Source organism: Hyperolius riggenbachi, chromosome 1 (assembly GCF_040937935.1).
Source record: "Hyperolius riggenbachi isolate aHypRig1 chromosome 1, aHypRig1.pri, whole genome shotgun sequence".
NCBI lineage: Eukaryota > Metazoa > Chordata > Amphibia > Anura > Hyperoliidae > Hyperolius > Hyperolius riggenbachi.
Genome location: NC_090646.1, coordinates 88,713,976 through 88,734,159, shown reverse-complemented (window position 1 = coordinate 88,734,159; position 20,184 = coordinate 88,713,976). Strand labels below are relative to the sequence as shown.

The window sequence follows — 20,184 nt, the reverse complement described above, 5'->3', positions numbered from 1 at the left end:
AGCTGATCGATTTGCAAAGCTCTGATTTGCTGTGATCACACAATGCTTTTAACGCATGTTCATGACTAGCAAATCAGAAACTTGCATATCTATCACCTGACTAAACTGACCACATGGTTCTAGACATGACCATCACTACTTTTAATATTTTTATTCTAATATTAGCAAATGCTGGTACGATTCTTGAGTTTGTAACTTGCAGGTAATTGACGGTGCGGAGAGCCAATATTCTGGTATGCAGATCGGACAGCTCCAAGATGAGGAGGATGAGGGCGCAATTATTCATCAGGAAGAACCATCAGATCGCTTTGAGAATTCGGCTCTTGGTAGGCTTGCCTTATTTGGGTATCTCTCTTAAAATGCTGTGTTCTTGGCATGTATAGAAGCAGAATCGGGGTGGATTTAGGAGCATGGGAATTGAGAGACAGGAAAACTGATTTGCAGCGTTCATCTAAATAATTACTTAAAGCTGGATTAAACTCCACCATACATGATGAATTAAAAAAAGCATTACCGGTCACGAAGCAGACCCAATAGGCGACGGAAAATTTGGGCGCACCATGCATTGCCATAGGCTGTAATGTAAATTACGACTAAAGCGGTGCTCAGAAAGTAATTTGGGTGCCAGCGAAAGACTGAGCCCAAATTACTTTAAAAACACCATAATTCGGCCACCAGCAATGGCTATATTACGTCTTTCCACAGCGGCCTGGGGGGGGGAATAGTGATTGTCCTGGCCGAGATTTTTGCAGAAGCAAGGTGAGCTGTTTTTCAGCTTCACCCTGTGCTCAAATTTCCCGGCGCCATTTTTACATGTATGCCTACGGCACCCAGGGACAGTTCTCGTAATAACAGGGCCCCCGGGCAAGATGACCTTAGGGGACCCCGACAGACTCTTCCCCCCCCCCCCCCCCAACCAATAAGCGGCAATAGAAGCCCTTTGTTGAAAGCCAAATTTTACCCCCAGGGCCCCTGAGCTGACTACCCCCCTACCCCCAGATCACACCCAAACTAAACACGACGTAGCTGCAAATGAATATTACATACTAACTGAAATATACCAGTTGCTGTCAGTTATATATCAGCATCTGTTAGTTACAACTGAATGTGCAGGGTAATGTCCAAGTTTCCCTATGGCTTAAGTGGGTGATATTACAGTTTAACGGTGTGCTGACCAGGAAGCTGTTATGGGGCAATGGCCACTTTCAATATGGAGAACAGAGAATTCCATTGATCACAGTGGACAAATGGGACGCAGGAGAGGAGAAATAGATTGAGGAGTAGACTACACAGGAGGTAAGTATGGCCTGTGTATGGTTATTTTGACTTTTTATTTTCAGTTCAGGTTCCCTTTAATTGTGTCCTCGAGGCACCTGCAACGTCTTCAGCAGAGTGGTGTCTTGCGTTTTCCTGGCAGGCACACTTCTCTGTCATTCCTTTATTGCTCCATTGCAGGGTCCCTGGGGAGCGAGACAAGTTGGGGGGAGACGCCTTGGGGGCCCCTACAAGTTCTGGGGCCCCAGAGCAATTGCCCCTTTTGAAAACAACGCATTCCAAAGTGTATAAGAATTTGGTTGGACTGAAAAATGATACAAAATGCTAGGAATCATCTGAAGTGTGAAATAACCTATAAAGATGCACGTTTTTGAAAGCCTGACTGTTGATTAGGGACGATCAATGTGATTTGGAACAGCAACTCTGAAGCCTTTGGATCAGAACTCTAATTTAAACTAAAGTGGACTGCGGTGGGAGTAGGCGTTTACCTCACCCTTGTTGCCTCCTTTGTATGCCACCTTCCATGTCATGTTCCAGCTCTCCTGTACTTCCTTTTTCACGGCAGCCTAAATTCGAGTTCTGGTCGGAATTGGTTTCTCGGCAGAGGCGGTCATCATTGTGTGCCGTGACTCAGTTTTATCTAGCATGTGTACAGTGCTTTATATGTCAGAAAGGCATTTTGTAAGAGTGATGATTCTGCACAGAATTCATACAACTATGTATAAATGTTATGATAGGATTGCACTCCATACATCAATATCCTTCAGGACTATGACCCTTTAGGGCTACCAGCCAACTATATGGTTTTATTGGGAGGGGTGGGTTTTGGGATTTTCTGTCATTTTTTTGAATAAAATTGCTTATATCTATGCATATATTAGTGAGACTCTGTATTCTATTTTTTGGTTTATGTACAAATGCACCTGTATGTGAGTAGCAGAAATCTTTAATGGAGAAGACAAGTCATATTTCAACTTTTTTCTGTAGGGTTGAACCAAAGTCATCTACTGAAAACTATGGGTCACAGTCGCCAGTCCTCAGACAGTAGCGTGGATCGCTTTGTGACAAAGGAGGACGTGGTGGAACCAGGAGACCTGGAGAATAAGGTAATACTTGTAAGTGTGAGCAGTGCCAATTACCTCAGGATAGTACAACAATGATGAGACAAAAAGGGCGCTGGACGTTTGCAAACTGCTGGGCATCTTCCTAGGCTGTAATGTGAAGTACAGCTATAGTGGCACACAGAGGGGTAATTTGTGTGCCAGCAATAGACGGAACCCAAATTACGAATGGAACAGTGCAATTCAGCCGCCAGCAGTTGCATATTACCCGAGTCCATGGCAGCTGGGAGGGGGAATAGTAACACAGCCAGCAAATTTACTATAGAAGGGTGAGACTTTTTTGGCTTCACAGAGCTCCCAAATTTTGCAGCGCACATATGCCAAAAATTTTACTTCAACTTCCTGAGACGCTAACTTTGTTAAATAGCAGTTTAGTTGTAGATGCAATTTAATTGTTACTGTGTTGACATTGACAATTTTGTCTCATTGAAGCCTTCTCGGATAAAAGGGGACATTGGCCACTACACAGATGGAGAAGCCACACCTCTGATTCACTGTGTGCGCTTGCTGTCTGCTTCCTTTCTGCTGACTGGACAAAAGGGCGGTAAGTGATGACATAAAAAATGTTTTCTTTTCATTTACTGAGGACCAGGTAGCTTTAAAGCAGAACTAAATGGTGCCTAAATATACAGTAAAAACACACCTCCGACTTTTTTATTGCTCATCAAAGTTTTCTTTGTCCCAAAGTAATGTCATCTGTGAAAAAAGTCACAGCTTCCCCCGCTCAATAAAGTCAATGGGACCCCAATTCATAAAAAAAAAAAAAAAAAGAAAGCCAGCTACTTACCTATGGAGAGGGAAGGCTCAGGGTCCTTCTCTCTCCTCTCCCAGTGCCCTTGTTGCAGCGGCAGCTCCTCCGTTCAAATCCCCAGCTGCGGGGGACTTCGGGAGCAGAGTCCTCCCGAAGACAGGTGGCTCCATACTGTGCACATGCGATAACGCGATAGAGGGCGCTCGTGCGTGCGCAGTCTGGAGCTGCCCGTCTTTGGGAGCACTCGGGCTGCCGAAGCCTCCCTTCGGCGGCGAAAATAGCAGTATTTAACCAATTTAGTCTTATACTGCTACGGGGGAGCCATCGCTGGAACGGGCATCGGGAGAGGGGAGGCTCAGTAGGACTCTGAGCCTTCCCTCTCCTTAGGTAAGTATTTGTCTTTTCTTGTAAAGTGGAATGAAACCCAGCATTTCTACTTTGCTCTGATGTATTATTTACAGCATATTATATACAACCAGCATATTTTTTTTTTTTTTTTACTAGAACTGCATTCAAAGGGTTAACACAGGCTTTAGAAGCTTCCCTGTCTGCAGAGCTGGCCACTTCCGAAACTTTACATAATGTTATCTAGTGTTTAACCACTTCAGGATTCTGCGTACGCTTAACTACGCCCCTGAATCCTGAAGTGGTTTCCATGGAAACGGCCGCTTGTATGAGCGGCCGTTCCATGTCAGTTCACGGAGGGTGTCTCCGTGAACACCCTGCGAGCCGCCGATTGCGGCTCGCAGGGTAAATGTAAACACGCGGGGAAGATCTTCCCCGGTGTTTACATATATACGGCGCTGCTGCGCAGCAGCGCCGTAGAGGAGATCGGCGATCCCCGGCCTCTGATTGGCCGGGGATCGCCGGCATCTGATAGGCTAAAGCCTATCCTATCCGGCGCAGGACGGCTTTCCGTCCTGCGCCGCACACAGGGGACGGGAGAGGGAGGGAAGGAGGCAGAGGGAGGACTAGTGCTGCGGAGGGGGGCTTTGAGGAGCCCCCCCCCCGCTAGGCACAGCAGCGCGGCGGCGATCAGACCCCCCCAGCAGGACATCCCCGTAGTGGGGAAAAAAGGGGGGAGGTCTGATCGCCCTGCCTGATTTCTGATCTGTGCTGCGGGCTGAAGAGCCCCCGCAGCACAGATCAGCCAAACCACCCGGAATCCGGAAGTGGTTAATTGTATCAAGTGAGAAATGTAAACAAAGCCTTCTCTCACACTGCCAGCTCTGCTGAACAAAGTCAAACAAGCATAAATGCTTTCTGAGGATGAGGATGAATAAAGCAGTTATAAATAAAATGCAAAGTCAGCTCTCAGAGTAAAATTAGTGTATTTTAGGAATGTATAATTTCTAAATGAATAATAATACTCATGCACAAGATTTTCACCTTACGCATCAGAGCAATTTTCACCTCCCATTCATTCGCTAATAACTTTATCACTACTTATCACAATTTATTGATCTATATCTTCTTTTTTCCGCCACTAATTAGGCTTTCTTTGGGTGGTACATTTTGCTAAGAATTATTTTTTTATCAATGCATTTTAACAGGATTAATAAGAAAAAAATTGAAAAAATTCATTATTTCTCAGTTTTCGGCCATTATAGCTTTAAAATAATCCACGCTACCATAATTAAAACCTATGTATTTTATTTGGCCGTTTGTCTCGGTTATGACACCATTTAAAATATGTCCCTATCACAATGTATGGCACCAATATTTTATTTGGAAATAAAGGTGCATTGTTCCCATTTTGCATCCATCACTATTTACAAGCTTATAATTTAAAAAATGTTCGTAGTATACCCCCTTCACATGCATATTTAAAAAGTTCAGACCCTTAGATAACTATTTCTTTTTTTTTTTCTTTCTTTATTGTAATTTTATTTCCATTAAAATTTTTATTTGGGTAATATTTTGGTGTGGGACATAAACAGTTAATTTTTAATGTTATATGTGTAAATTGTAATGTAAAAAATATGTAGATGTAGTTTTACTATTTGGTCACAAGATGGCCACCTTCAGGGGGTTTTTTTTACCTCCTTGTGCTTCTCGCTAAGCGGAAGCACAAGGGGGATGCGGAAATTTTGACGTGCAGAAAGACTGAAGCCTCTTGTAAGAGCGCTTCGGTTTTTCTGCGAGGGACACGGATCGGTGATCGGGAACCATGTTCCCGTTCACTGATCCCAGGGGTACCGGGGGACACTATGGGGGCGCGCCAGCGATCACCGAAGCGCGGCACCGCAGCAGAGCAGTCACCCGGACGTGAGCTTCACGTCCGGGCGGCAGAAATGGTTAATTGGTTTTCACTGACTTTAAAACATGAGTATTTTTAGTAGTTCTATTACTGTATTGTAGAAAATCTATTGGAATGTTTTATTGTAATTTTGTTTTAAGACTTCCGTAGATAATTTCATAACTGCATCATCATCATGTTTAAAATATGTGAGAACTGCTTTGAACTGAATTTGATTTGAACTGGAGATCGCTTTTGATACAAATGCTAAATGTTGCAAGTCAAGTAGTATTTTTGATACAAATGTATGTTGATTTTTTTCTATATGTTGCAAGACAAGTGGTATTTTGCTATGATTTTAAATGTGAGCCATATGAAGGGGTACATTTATCAAATATAGACAACTGCTTCCACACAGATGTGCATTTGTGGCATTTTAATTTGCAGCCTCAGCACTGTGGCATTATACAGAAGCCTGAAATGGCAAATTGGTTGATAAAGGACATATTATATTCAAGGATTTTTACATATGGAAGTTATGCATTGCTTGTAAAATGGATACTAGATTGCTATTAGAACTGAACAGTAAACGAGATTTGTTACCGACACATTGTTAGACTTCTTTTCACCCTAGATTAGAATATCTTTTTCGATTCTTTTGTGCGTCAGCCTGTCAGTCATTCCCCATATAGGTTTATTTGATGAGCGCTGTGCCAGGTAGTAGGTATTGTTCTTTTAGATAGAAGAAAGAGCAGGAGACTTCACACTGCAACTAAATATATTAGAGGGATTGAACTTCATCCCAATCAGTAGCCGATACCCGCTTTCTCATGAATAGATCATCAGGGGGTCTGCGTGGCTGATATTGTGGTGAAACCCCTTCCAGTGTGATGTCATGTCCATGGTCATGACAGTTTTTCTGTGAACCTTGTTGCATTGTGGGAAAAAAACGGCTTTTTCCAACTGCCAAGCAAGCGGCATCGCCCTCTGTGTATAGAACTCTCAGTAACGAACATTCTGTCCAAATCACCTGGCAGAACTAAAGATGTCACCACCTGTGATACATTTCAGAAGGTAAATTGGGGAGAGAAAAGATTTTTCAATGGGCAAACACTGACTAAAGAATTTAGTGAATATTAAAAAAAATAAGCCATTTCATTCATAAGGCTGACATTTGTTTTCCATATCCCCATGCAGAGTTGGGTGCAGAGGAGTAGAGCTGTCTGTACAGATGTCAGACAGTGAACTGTGAATATAGCCTGAAGGAAAGAATAAATCAAGTGTTGTTTTGTTCTTTTCAATGTTCAGCCGAGAATTTTATGTAGTTGTTTTTTTTCCTTCTTTGTTTTCCTTTTCAGCTCTTGTAGCAGACAGAGATGTGCGGGTCAGTGTGAAGGCCCTGGCACTGAGCTGTGTTGGGGCAGCTGTGAGCTTGTGTCCGGAAGCTTTCTTTAGTAAGCTCTATAAGCTGCAGAATGACAGCGTGGACCCTCTAGGTACTTGTTAGCAACTGTGAATATTTGTCTGTGCCGTTATAGTATCCTCATATTCAAAGCAGCTTCGCCAGATAGATTCTTTGTAAAAGTCATTGATGTTACCCAGGAGCTACTGACAAAAACTTGAAGCTGCAAGGAGAGTGGGTGTCTATTAGCTAGGGAACCGTTCTCACTATAGAGCACAGTCACCCTACCTTCCTCCTCCCCTGTAAGACAGTTTAGGCAATCCCTGTATAGTACAGTATCCAAGAGACCAGGCGAGTGCTGTTAAAACCGTGCAGGGGATTTGGGCTCAGCCGGCGCCACCATAGGCTGTAATAGGAATTAGGGCTATAGCTGCCCTAAGTGAGTAATTTGGGCGCCGTCTAAAGACGGGAGCACAAATTACTGCAAAAACAGCCAGCAATAGCTGGAAGCCGAATGACATCATTCCACATCATCCACGGCGTCCTGGAGGGGGAATAGTAATTAGCGCCAGTGGGACTTGTGCAGGAGCAGAGTAAGCTGTATATTGGCTTTATCCTGCGCCCAAATCTCCCGGAAGGCTATTGCATAGGTATGCAGACCAGCAGCCCCAATGGTCACTATCCTGTGATTCTTTATAGTTTCCCAGGAAACTGCAAAGTTTCTACCTGCAAAGGATGTCTGACTTGGTAAACTGGTGGGATGGAGGCACCCAATATATCAAAATATTATATTCCTATAAATGTACAATACCATAAGGAGAGGTAATCGCTTACCTCTCCAGAAGAGGACACCAGTTAAACTGGAAAAATATTCAAACACAATTTCACGGGTCATGGCCCGCTTCCTCGGGTCAATAAACAGTGCCTAAATGATACCATAAATAGTATAAAGGGTCCTCTATCCTCTATATCAATTTCACGGGTCATGGCCCGCTTCCTCGGGTCAATAAACAGTGCCTAAATGATACCATAAATAGTATAAAGGGTCCTCTATCCTCTATACCCCCTAATTTTCCAAAACACTGTGTCTGTGTCGTCTAGCATCAGCTGCATCAAGAGCTGAGATTTTGTATCCTACAACAGGAATTCTTCCTTGTCATGAGCTGTGTTCTCTTGAATCTTCCGTTGCAGAGGTGCAGTACGTGTCTGACATTCTGAATTACATCAGTCATGGAGATCCCCAGGTCAGAGGAGCCACATCTATTCTGTGTGGGACAATTGTCTTCTCCATCCTCAACAAGTCCCGATACAGCGCTGAACGGTGGCTGGCCATCGTCAAAAGCAATACAGGTAACATATCGCTCCTGCCTTCTCAAATAGCCGATTGTAAAAATAAATAAATACTTTTCAAGTTATTGTGGAACTCCATTCAGTGGGGCAAATTTTCTTAATGTGTACCAAAGGGGAACCTTGGCTACTAGTCAAATATCTAAGAAGAGGGAGTGCCTTTGGACTTGATAGAGGCTTCTCACGCAGTCTTCTGGTCCATCGTTGCCGAGTGCGGATGCCCCATAGGAATCCAACAAGAGCTTGTGGGATTTCAAGCTTGTGACAGCGCTTCTCTTCAAGCACGAGTGTGTCCGCACTGTGCTTGCATGAGCACGGCCGTACTTGTGCAGTAATAGCTGGAGCTGCTTGTGCATGAACGGCTCTGCACAGGCGCATTTGTGCATGAAGAGGAGGCTGATGACGCTGCGTTGGAGGATTCCGGGCAGCTGGAATGCTCTGGAGGAGGGCACGGGAAGCCTCTACTTTATTGGATCCAGTGGCTTCACTTTTCTTGGGTAAGTATTTTTGACCCAAGGTTCCCTTCGGGATCACTTTAAAGTAAACCCGAGGTGAGACTTATATGGAGGCAGCCATACGTATTTCCTTTTAAGGAAAGCTGTAAGTTAAAGGAAAACAAAACATTTAACTTACCTGGGGTTTCTTCCAGCCCCCTGCAGCCGTCCTGTCCCATGCCGGTAATTAAAGATCCTCTGGTCCCCTGCCGCTGCTTACTTTCGTTACCCCCGTCTCACAAGTCGACAGCAACTGCGCCGGCACTGGCCCACCCTTTCATCCGCAGTGGCCGCCAACTGACAAAATGGAAGTCAGCCGCGGCAGGGGACTGGGGAATTGTTTTGTCCTGATGCGGGACAAGATAGCTGCAGGGGGCTGGAAGAAGCCCCAGGTAAGGTGATCTAAAATCTCCTGATTGTATTATTATCCTTAAAAGTGACTATGTACAGTGCAGAACATATTCATAACCGGACTGTTTAACTTTTTTTTATTTTTCTGCCTGGAAGAGGTAATTTTCAGGCATGGAAGTGAAAGCTTCTGTCTTGTCGGACCTTGTCGGAAATATAGTAAATATCACTGATAAGCAAATTACAGCAATAAATGTTTTCCTGGCAGAATACAACTTCCAAGGGCAGGGAGAGATAGGGGAAAAAAGGTCAATAGTTCATGGATTTTAACTGACATTGAGCAGAGACCCTCTTGGAGTCTGTGTGGATTACGTGAATTGTGTGAAATCAATCCAGTTTCAAAATTGTAATTACCTGTAATTGTAATTGCAAAGTTTTGCGCAAGTGAAATTAACACATTCTGATCATCACTAATGACAGGAGGCGGCACAAATGGACGGGGAGAGAGGTGGTACAGGGGCACAGTGGGGGTAGATTTGGCACAGAGGGAGATACTGAGAGAATTGTGTGTGTGTGTGGGGGGCGGCACAGAGGAGGTACAGGCGACAGAGATGGCACAGTTTTCCCGACTTAAGAATGGATTCAGGTTAAGAACAAACCTACTGTACCTATCTCGTTTTTAACCGTGGTCTTCCTGTATTTCAAACATTGAACTGTGTTATGACAGTTGTTAGTCATCTTTGATTATTTATGGCAAAATCTGCAGTTTATTTGTCTTGTGTATATTTCAGGGAATACTTTTTCATTGGAAGATTGCATTCCTCTGCTGCAAAGATGTCTGAAGGATGAATCTTCTGTGACCTGCAAGCTGACTTGTGTGGCAGTCAGGGTGAGTGTTTCTGCAGAAAAGCCTGGGTGTCAGCTTAAGAGATTTGTGGATGTTTTTTTGTGTCCTCAATAATAATTGGTCTACCTGGCCATGGCTTAGTGTCAGTAGAACCCCTGAAATTCTACTATTTGCTATGAGAGTTTGAATACTGCTGATTGGCATTCTCAACTGTGTGCATATATTTTTATACTCCTTGAAGGAGTGCCTCTCTCCCCTCAAAAATTTTAATAACCTGCATGTTTCAATGCAATTTCGTAGGTTGACAGAGTGTTGTGGGATATTGGGGAGGGGGGGGGAGGGGAGGGAGCGGCACAGAGTGGCGCATGGGGGACACAGAGAAATGTCATGCATGGACCAGTGAACATGCCTAATGTCCCATTTGCCTCCCACTCATACACATTCCCTGTGTTACACTTTAAGGTGCCCATCAATGATACATTCTTGATGGAACAATCTTACCATATCTATGTAGTAGAAGGGAAAGTAGAGTAAATATACTTTAACAGATACTTAAGGAGGGACTGAATTAAAAAAGTGCTTTGATCATAATGTACTTATTGCTTTAGAAATCGTAACTACAACAATACTACAAGCTTAACCCTACCCACTGTTGAAAATGTTGCTGCATTGAATTTAAGCTACCACCATCCTCCTAAAAAATGCAAACCACATGCAATTTTTCTGCGTTGTCCCAGCATGCAACTCTATCCTGCCGGACCTCATGCCTCAGCAGAATGATATAAAGGGGGGAGAGAGGCTCCCGCTTGGAAGTCGTTCAAAAAAAAAGGTTTATATTTAAAAAAAACCCCTCAGAATTTCATATGAAAACGTAGTTATTTCCCCTTTCCCCGGACCTTCTCGTTCTTTTGCTAGGAGATAAGCCCCATGGTTGGAAATTTCCCCAACATATATTTATTTATTGTATTTATAAAGCGCCAACATATTACGCAGCGCTGGACATTAGTTTAGGTTACAGACAATATGTAGGGGTGACATACAGCAATAAGACAATACAGGAATACAAGAAAAACCAGATCACGCAGCACAGTGTGAGTACCAGGTAATGCTTAGTCAGTCACTGGATGGAGCATGGAGATTAGGCAAGTTGAGTTCACTCAAATGCATAGCATGGGTGCACAGTAATGGAGGTGCATGATCAGGTAGGACACAAAAGGAGGACCCTGCCCAAAGGCTTACAATCTAGAGGGAGAGGTAAGGACACAAACGGTAGGGGACCAGAGTTCAGCTGTGGGTTTAGAGCACTTGTGAGGGGTAGTAGTCCAGAGTGAAAAGGTGAGTTTTGAGGGCCTTCTTGAAGATGTTGAAGGAGGGGGCACCCCATAATGGGTGGAGCTAGGGAGTTCCGTAGTGTTGAAGCAGCTCTGGAGAAGTCCTGGAGGCATGCATGGGACTGGGTGATGCGGGGGGCGGTTAGGCGAAGTTCATTCGAGGAGCGCAGTGATCGGCTAGGTGTGTACCTCTGAGTAAGATCGGAAATGTAGGTTGTGCAGGTTTTGTGGACAGACACAGTATATTGAATCTGATTCTGGACTGGATAGGAACCCAGTGGAGGGATTCACGGAGGAGAGCTGCCGTGGTGGAGAAATGGGAGGAGTGGATCATTCTGGCTGCCGTATTCATGATGGACTGCAGTGGGGCTATTCGGGTCATAGAGAGACCAGACAGAAGGGCATTGCAGTAGTCAAGGTGGAAAATTATGAGGACATAGATGAGTTGATGGCAGAGGTCAGGAAAGGGCGAATCTTACAGATGTTACGAAGGTGGAAGTTGCAGGACATTGTGAGGTTTTGGATGTGGGGAGTGAAGGAGAGTGCGGAGTCTAGGGTGACACCCAGACAGCGGGCTTGAGAGGTAGGGCGAATGGTAGTGTGGTTAACAGTGACATGCACATCTGGGAGGTTCATGGATGGCCGGGGTGGGAAGATCATAAATTCCGTTTTGTCTAGATTTAGTTTCAGGAACCTAGCGGACAGCCAGGAGGAGATGGCTGATAGGCAGGAGGAGACCTTGTTGCCAAAGCTGCCTGGCTCCACATCGGCCTCAATTCACTAAGCAGTTTAGACTAGTCTACAGATGGTTTTTATTCTACTGATGGTTTGGTGTAATGTATTAGACCTGTTTTTAGACCTGGTCTGACATTCAGTAATTACACCATTCACAAAGGCAAACAAGAAGTAACCACGCCCAATTTTTCTGACAGAGATTAGACCAGCTGATTTCTGTTGGTAAAGTAATTCTGTGAGGTACCGATATTTTAGATGTGTGGAGTGAACCTTTTGCATTAATTATGCAGGAGTTTAATTGTATCCAGAGGAGAGCTCATCAGAGGAAAAGGATGTCAGTCATAGCTACTTGTTTGTGAATTGCATCTTTTGATAATTTCCCCTGCTTTTCCCACCTAATTACCAAATGGTTTAGACCAGGTCTAAATTATATACCATTAAAGAGAACCCGAGGCGGGGTTCTTCCATTGCAATCCATATACAGAGGCTGGGTCTGTCTATAGAGCCCAGCCTCTGTTGCTAGTTAGTTCCCTCCAAAGCCCCCCCCTGCGCGCCGTCAGACCCCATAAATCACAGCCGCGCTATGCGGCTGTGTTTACCTCACTACTGTCAGTCCCGGCCGCTCCCCCGCCTCCTGAATCGCTCCGATCCCTGCCCGCGTCCCTTCCCTCCAATCAGCAGCGAGGGTAGGGGCGGGGACCGGAGCGATTCAGGAGGCGGGGGAGCGCGAGACTGACAATAGTGAGATAAACGCAGCCGGCTGCGACACGCTGCGTGTCGCCAGTGCGGCTGTGTTTTATGGGGTCTGACAGCGCGCAGGGGGGGGGGGGGCTTTGGGGGAAACTAACTAGCAACAGAGGCTGGGCTCTGTAGACAGACCCAGTCTCTGTATATGGATTGTGACGGAAGAACCCCGCCTCGGGTTCTCTTTAACAACCATTAATAACATTTGGTAATAGTGAATTCCCCTTTGATGCAACTGACCAAACCATCAGTAGACTAAAAACCATCAGTAGACTAGTCTAAACTGCTTAGTGAATTGAGGCCATTGCCCCGCAATGGCTACACCCTTCCCTATCTCTAGACCTCACTGATCTTATCATCATGGACATCCTAATATCTGGTTAATGACACTGTTATAACATTCACCAAAACTTGGCAACCCTGGCTCTCTTGCTCTACATCCCTGGGCCTACGCTCATGTGCACTTTCCTTCTAACGATTATATAGTACTCCATAAATACCCATGACTTGTCTTCTCCTTTTTTTTATTTTTCCTGTTTTATTATGATATAATTATGTATCTTGTTACATACATGTTAAAGTATAATTGTGCCCTTTGCTAAGTGCTTAAAGAGACACTGAAGCGGAAAAAAAATGATGATATAATGAATTGGTTGTGTAGTACAGATAATTACTAGAACATTAATCGCAAAGATAATATTCTCATATTTTTTATTTTCACTTATATAGGGTTTTTTTTATAACATTGCATCATTCTCTAATATTTGCAGTTTACACACTGCTCAGCATCCTAAATGATTTTACAGAGCAGGCCAGTGAACTATTGACCTGTCCTCTGGAGAGAAAAATAAAATACAGTGACTGACAGTTGAGATAACAAGCTTCAGAACACAGAGCTCTCTGCGACTTTGAAAATGGTGGAGCTCAATGGCTCTTTTGCATAGATAACTGGAGTGTCTTCCTGTACTGGAAACAATATTAGACTTATATCTCTACTCCTTATGTTTTATTTCTTAGCTGTACTACACATACAAATCATTATATCATATTTTTTTTTTTTGCTTCAGTGTCTCTTTAACCAAAGCTTGATTATATGTACTCCAAAATAATTTCCAATAAAACGTTTGAAACTAAAACGTAATTATTGAACATGGCATAATCCTTTTTAGTTTGGGTCTGCTTTAGGTAGTGATATGGGGCACCTTTAGCGTCTTTTATGAGCTTTCTTGTGTTACTCGTGTTTTGCGGATCTGTCCATGCTTCTAGCATTCACAGAATGAATGGCATTTGCAAACTTTTTTTTTTTTTATTTACCATATTTTGTTTTGTTCCAGCACTGCCTCTCTAGTTTATTGTGCAGCACATTCAGTGAACTTGGATTACAGCTGATGATTGATCTGCTGTCGCTGAGGAAAAGCTCTTACTGGCTGGTCAGAACAGAGCTCCTAGAGACTGTGGCAGAGGTGGACTTTAGGTAAGTATAGCTCCTCGGCTCACAAAATGAGGATTATAAAAACATATACATTTTGTTATAGAACAGGGCAAGGCTAGACAATCTCTTGTGTTTTTACAGGGAAGATGTGTGTGTATGTATGTATGTATGTATAGCTTGTGTGTGTGTGTGTATAGTGTGTGTATGTATGTGTACGTGTGTCACATAGGGATGATAGGGGATTATGAGCCTGAGGCTTGGTTCACACTGCACAGATCAAAAATGAATCTGTTCTCAAATGGATCAGTTTTTAACATTGGGCATTGGTTTTTATCTGTGCATTCCGTTTCCTGTCGCCACCCTCTTGGTGTAACCGTGATGGATTTGGAATGATCACTGAATCCCCTATACTTATTTTCCATCCCCCAGAATGGTTCGAATGGATCCTTTACAAATGGGCTCTTGTGAACAGATCCTATTGCTTTGCATAGGATCCGTTAGCTTTTGTTGGGATCAGTTGCATTTAGTTCCGCTAAATGAAACTTTTTTTGTGCAAGATGAACCCGAGCTTAACAGAGAGAGAGAGAAATGCTGATTCCTGTGACAAATGTACAGGAAGCTGTCTACTAGTGAATAAACACAAACATCCCAGGGCAAGAAAGCTCAGGGTAAGAGCAGTATTAATGCTAATAACATGGATTTCAAAACTTACATGTTGTTAAAGTGGACCTGAACTCAGAACTTCCTCTTTGTTTTAAAAAATAAGCAACAGCATAATAACTTTACAGAAAAACAATTATTTTTTGTCGCTGATGGAAATCCTGCAATAAATCTGCAGTGTGTCTACTTTCTGCTGTCATGGAAGCAGACATAGGGTTAACGTGTGTTTACAAATTAGCTGCTCTGCCGAGATTCCTGTGCTGACACAGCTGAGGGATCAAACTACACTTTTAATTAGTCAGAGATGAGGGTGAATTAGACGGGCTAAACTCTCTAAATACAAACAGGGGGATTAATATGTGTTTTCCTTCTGTCCTGTGCAAGAGCTCCAGTCCACTTTAACCACTTGCCGACCGCCCACTACCAATAGGCGGCGGCAAAGTGGCACCCCCCGGACCACGTAACGCCAATCGGCGGCGGCACCTGGGGGACTGATTATGCCAGGACGCACCCGCTGGCATTAGGCTCCACCCACCCACCACGTCAACCCGCCAGCCAATTAGCAGCACCGGCGGGTTGTTAACCCCACGATCTGCCGCATACAAAGTGTATAATAGGAGGAGGCAGCCATTGTAGTAAACACACACACACACACACACACACACACACACACACACACACACACACACACACACACACACACATCCTGCCCCCTGATCGCCCACGGCACCCCTCAGACCCCCCCGATCACCCCTTCAGACCACTGTTTGCACCCAATCACCCCCCTAATCACCCATCAATCACTCCCTGTCACTATCAACGGTATATTTTAGATTATTTTAGATTAGGTCCTAAACTGCCCCTGGGAGCTCCTGATCACCCCCCCCCCCACACCCTCAGATCCTCCACAGACCCCCCTCCCCTGTATACATTAGTCTCCCCTGTAGTCACCCACTTATCACCTGTCAGTCACCACCTGTCACTGCCACCCATCAGATCAGACCCTAACCTGCCCCTTGCGGGCACCTGATCACCCGCCCACACCCTCGGATCGGCCGCAGACCCGCCCTCAGATCACCTCTCAAGTGCATTGTTTACATCTGTTCTCCCCTAATATCACCCACTAATCACCCATCAATCACCCCGTCACCACCTGTCACTGCTACCCATCAGATCAGACCCTAATCTGCCCCTTGCGGGCACCCAATTACCCGCCCACACCCTCAGATCGCCCTCAGACCCCCCCCCCCCCCCTTCCCCTGATCACCTCTCCAGTGCATTGCTTGCATCTCTTCCCCCCTCTATTCACACACTTCCCACAAAGTTAGTGGAAAATGACACTTTTTGAAAAAAAAACAATAAAAATCAATTTCCGCTAACTTGTGACAAAAAAATAAAATCTTCTATGAACTCACCATACTCCTAACGGAATACCTTGGGGTGTCTTCTTTCTAAAATGGGGTCACTTGTGGGGTTCCTATACAGCCCTGGCATTTTAGGGGCCCTAAACAGTGAGGAGTAGTCTGGAAATCAAATGCCTCAAAATGACCTGTGAAATCCTAAAGGTACTCCTAGAACTTTGGGCCCCTTAGCGCACCTAGGCTGCAAAAAAGTGTCACACATGTGATATTGCCGTACTCAGGAGAAGTAGTATAATGTGTTTTGGGGTGTATGTTTACACATACCCATGCTGGGTGGGAGAAATATCTTTGTAAATGGACAATTGTGTGTAAAAATAAAAAAAATAAAAAAAATCTCATTTACAGAGATATTTCTCCCACCCAGCATGGGTATGTGTAAAAATACACCCCAAAACACATTATACTATTTCTCCTGAGTATGGCGATACCACATGTGTGACACTTTTTTGCAGCCTAGCTAAGGGGCCCAAAGTCTTATGAGCACCTTAAGCTTTACAGGGGTGCTTACAATTTAGCACCCCCCAAAATGCCAGAACAGTAAACACACCCCACAAATGACCCCATTTTGGAAAGTAGACACCCCAAAGTTTTCAGAGAGGGGCATGGTCAGTCCGTGGCAGATTTCATTTTTTTTTGGTCACAAGTCAGCAGAAATGGAAACTTTTTTTAGGTTTTTTTTTTTTTTTGTCAGTGTCATTTTCCGCTAACTTGTGACAAAAAATAAAATCTTCTATGAACTCACCATGCCTCTTAGTGAATACTTTGGGTTGTCTTCTTTCCAAAATGGGGTCATTTGGGGGGTATTTATACTATCCTGGAATTCTAGCACCTCATGAAACATGACAGATGCTCAGAAAAGTCAGAGATGCTTCAAACTGGGGAAATTCACTTTTTGCACCATAATTTGTAAACGCTATAACTTTTACCCAAACAAAAAAAAATCCAATAAGGCCTAGTGCATACCGGAGCGTTTCCGCTGCGGTTTGCGATCTGCTTGCGGGTGCGGATCCGCTAGGGTAATGTATTTCAATGGGCTGGTGCACACCAGAGCGGGAGGCGTTTTACAGAAACGCATACTCCCGGGCTGCTGCAGATTTTGGATTGCGGATGCGTTTCTGCCTCAATGTTAAGTATAGGAAAACCGCAAACCGCTCTGAAAAACGGCACTTCAGAGCGGTTTGCCAGGCGTTTTTTGTTACAGTAGCTGTTCAGTAACAGCTTTACTGTAACAATACATGAAATCTACTACACCAAAACCGCAAAACGCTAGCTGAAACGCTACAGAAAAAGAAGAAAAAGCGTTTCAAAATCTGCTAGCATTTTGTGGATCTGCTAGCGGTTTTTGGTGTGCACCAGGCCTAAGTGTCTATTTATTGATCAAAGACATGTAGCACAATACATTTAGACAAAGATGTATATAGAAATTTTAGTTTATTTGAAAAATGTCAGCACAGAAAGTGACAAAATTCACGTCTTTTTTGATGAACATAATAAAAACTAAAAATCACAGCAGCAATTAAATAGCACCAAAAGAAAGCTGTATTAGTGACAAGAAAAGGAGGTAAAATTAATTTAGTTGGTAGGTTGTATGACTGAGCAATAAACCGTTAAAGCTGCAGTGGTCTGAATGGAAAAAAGTGTTTGGTCCTTAAGTTGTTTTAAGACTGCAGTCCCAGAGCTATGATCTGATTTTTATATGTTTTGGCTTTTCTTTAGTATTCAGTTTTTCTACATCTGCAATATTTATTTTTACAGGTTAATTAATTTCTTGGAAGGGCGAGCTAATGGGTTACACAGAGGCGCCCATCATTATACAGGGGTAACTATAGACTTTCCCTTTTTTTAAAAAAATAAAAAATTGTTTCAATGCGAATTGTACTTTGTGTTAACTGTATATATTCTTTATTCGAAAAATCTGTGCACAAAAGTATACTAGTAGTGATAACAAGGAGTTCAAAATTATAACATTTTCAATATATTTCTTATTTTCCCAGAACGTCATTGGACAGCACCCCTGGATGAGACCTGTCTCCCTCCCCACCGTGGACAGGAACTGCAAGATAAAAGATTTGCATAACAGATAGGCAGCAGTATAAGTAAGAGTAACCTACCCTAAAGCCTCAGTTCAGTTTCCTGTCCCGGACGGGATGCGGAGGGAGAGGTCTCCAGGGTGCTATCCACGGCAGGCGTTCGGGGGCAGCGGCTAGCAGGACTCTAGGAAACAAGCTGTGCAGTGAAACAGCCAGAGTCCTGCAGCGTGTGGGAGGCTTCTCCGACGGAGGCAGCAGACATATACGCGCATGCGCGCGAAGAAGGAGGAAGTTCCGGGTCAACCCGGAAGTAGTCACGCAAGTGCGTCCAGCGTGACTCAGAAGACGCGGCAGGGGCTGCGGCGGTGATGGTGAATCAGCTGCAGCTGATTCACTCAGGTATTTTATTGGGGGGCGCTAAGGATCATTAATTATGTAAAGCAGCAGGTCCGCCCCTCAGGTGATGTCAGAACCCTCAGGGTTATATATGCTAAAAGATCCCTTTCTCACTCTGTTTGTTTGTGAGCATGGAGGACGCAGCTGGGTCAGCTCCTGCGCAGTCTGCCAGGCCTGCCCAAGACCCCTCTCTGGCAAGTACTTATGTTATCATGCTGGACATATACATATATATATATATATATATATATATATATATATAGAGGGGATACTAATGGAAGTATTTGTCTATTTGTTTTTTATAGCCTGAAAAACATGAAAAACATGACAAAACGGATAAAGCAGCTACTGGGCAATCTAGTCATGGATCTAGTGGGTCTAGCAAATCCGGGAAGAAATGTGCCATAGTCGTTTGTCATCCTCATCTTCAAAGAAGCTTTGTCAGGACTGTACTAATAAGCTAGTAAAGGATGAATCCCCGGTTATATTTAAGGATCTGATGGGCTGGATGAGGGCAGAAATGTCTACTGCCATTAAGGAAATTAAGGACTCTGCTATTTCGGCTCAAACCACAGCTCCTAGCTCTGCGGATATGCCTGGCCCCAGCAGTATGCTTCCTATTGTGCCCAATATCAATGCTGCACCTCCTCTAGTCCCAACTCCGCATACAGAGCCGGCAGGGGCAAGCGGTAATAGAGATAGTGATGCAGAAGGTTCAGAACTTTCAGAAGGAGAAATTTCTGAATTAGAGGAGATACCTGAAGGGGAAGGAATAGAGGGTACAGATAGGCCTCAGAAGTTTGCCTTTTCCCCTGACTTAATGAAGGACCTTTTGTCCTCCATGCATGAAATTATGGGCATAAAATCTGAACAGAAACCATTAACTCCCCTGGATCAGATGTATGAAGGTTTGGCGGACCCCCAGTCACATTATATTCCGGTCCATTCTACTTTAAAAACTATGATTAAGAAGGAATGGGATAATCCTGAGAAGCGGGCCTTTTGGCCTAAGTCCTTATCCAGGCGTTATCCCTTTTCTCCTGAAGACCAGGAATGCTGGGGTCCTCCGCCAAAGCTGGATCCATCTTTTTCTAGGGTGTCTAGAAGATCTGACTTATTGTTTGAGGATTTCGGGAATCTTAAAGACCCGATAGATAAAAAGATGGATAACGTTTTGAGGCGAGCCTGGGAATCTTCCTCATTAACCTTCAAACCAGCAATAGCATCTACAGCAGTTAGTAGATCCTTAAAAACATGGCTTTCAGACTTACAATTTAAAATCGCTAATGGAGCCTCTAGAGAAGAAATACTCGGGGACTTCCCAAAAATTATGAATGCATCTAATTATATGGTTGATGCGTCGGATGATACCGTAAAGCTGACTGCTAGGACCACAGCGTTAGTTAACTCTGCTAGAAGGGGTGTATGGGTTAAGACCTGGAACGGAGATATCTCGTCCAAATCTAAACTTTGTGGTATCCCTTGTGAAGGAAAGCTTTTGTTTGGGTCTAGATTGGATGACACTCTAGATCGTACAGCAGACAGTAAGAAAAATTTTCCTAGGAAGCGGCCATTTCAGAATAGACGGCCATTTCGGGCCCCCTCAAAAAA

At 44.0% G+C, this 20,184-nt stretch overlaps 1 protein-coding gene across 2 annotated transcripts in view; it reads left to right on the top strand.

The window, feature by feature from the left end:
• HTT (huntingtin) overlaps positions 1–20,184 on the top strand; it is a 289,833-nt gene that overhangs the window by 104,266 nt on the left and 165,383 nt on the right. For both annotated transcript variants that reach the window (XM_068276315.1, XM_068276307.1), the window contains 8 exons: positions 203–326; positions 2,263–2,381; positions 2,829–2,940; positions 6,745–6,882; positions 7,980–8,138; positions 9,769–9,866; positions 13,969–14,108; positions 17,903–17,966. In XM_068276315.1, the coding sequence (XP_068132416.1) occupies positions 203–326; positions 2,263–2,381; positions 2,829–2,940; positions 6,745–6,882; positions 7,980–8,138; positions 9,769–9,866; positions 13,969–14,108; positions 17,903–17,966 (954 nt within the window). The remainder of the gene's footprint in view (positions 1–202; positions 327–2,262; positions 2,382–2,828; positions 2,941–6,744; positions 6,883–7,979; positions 8,139–9,768; positions 9,867–13,968; positions 14,109–17,902; positions 17,967–20,184) is intronic.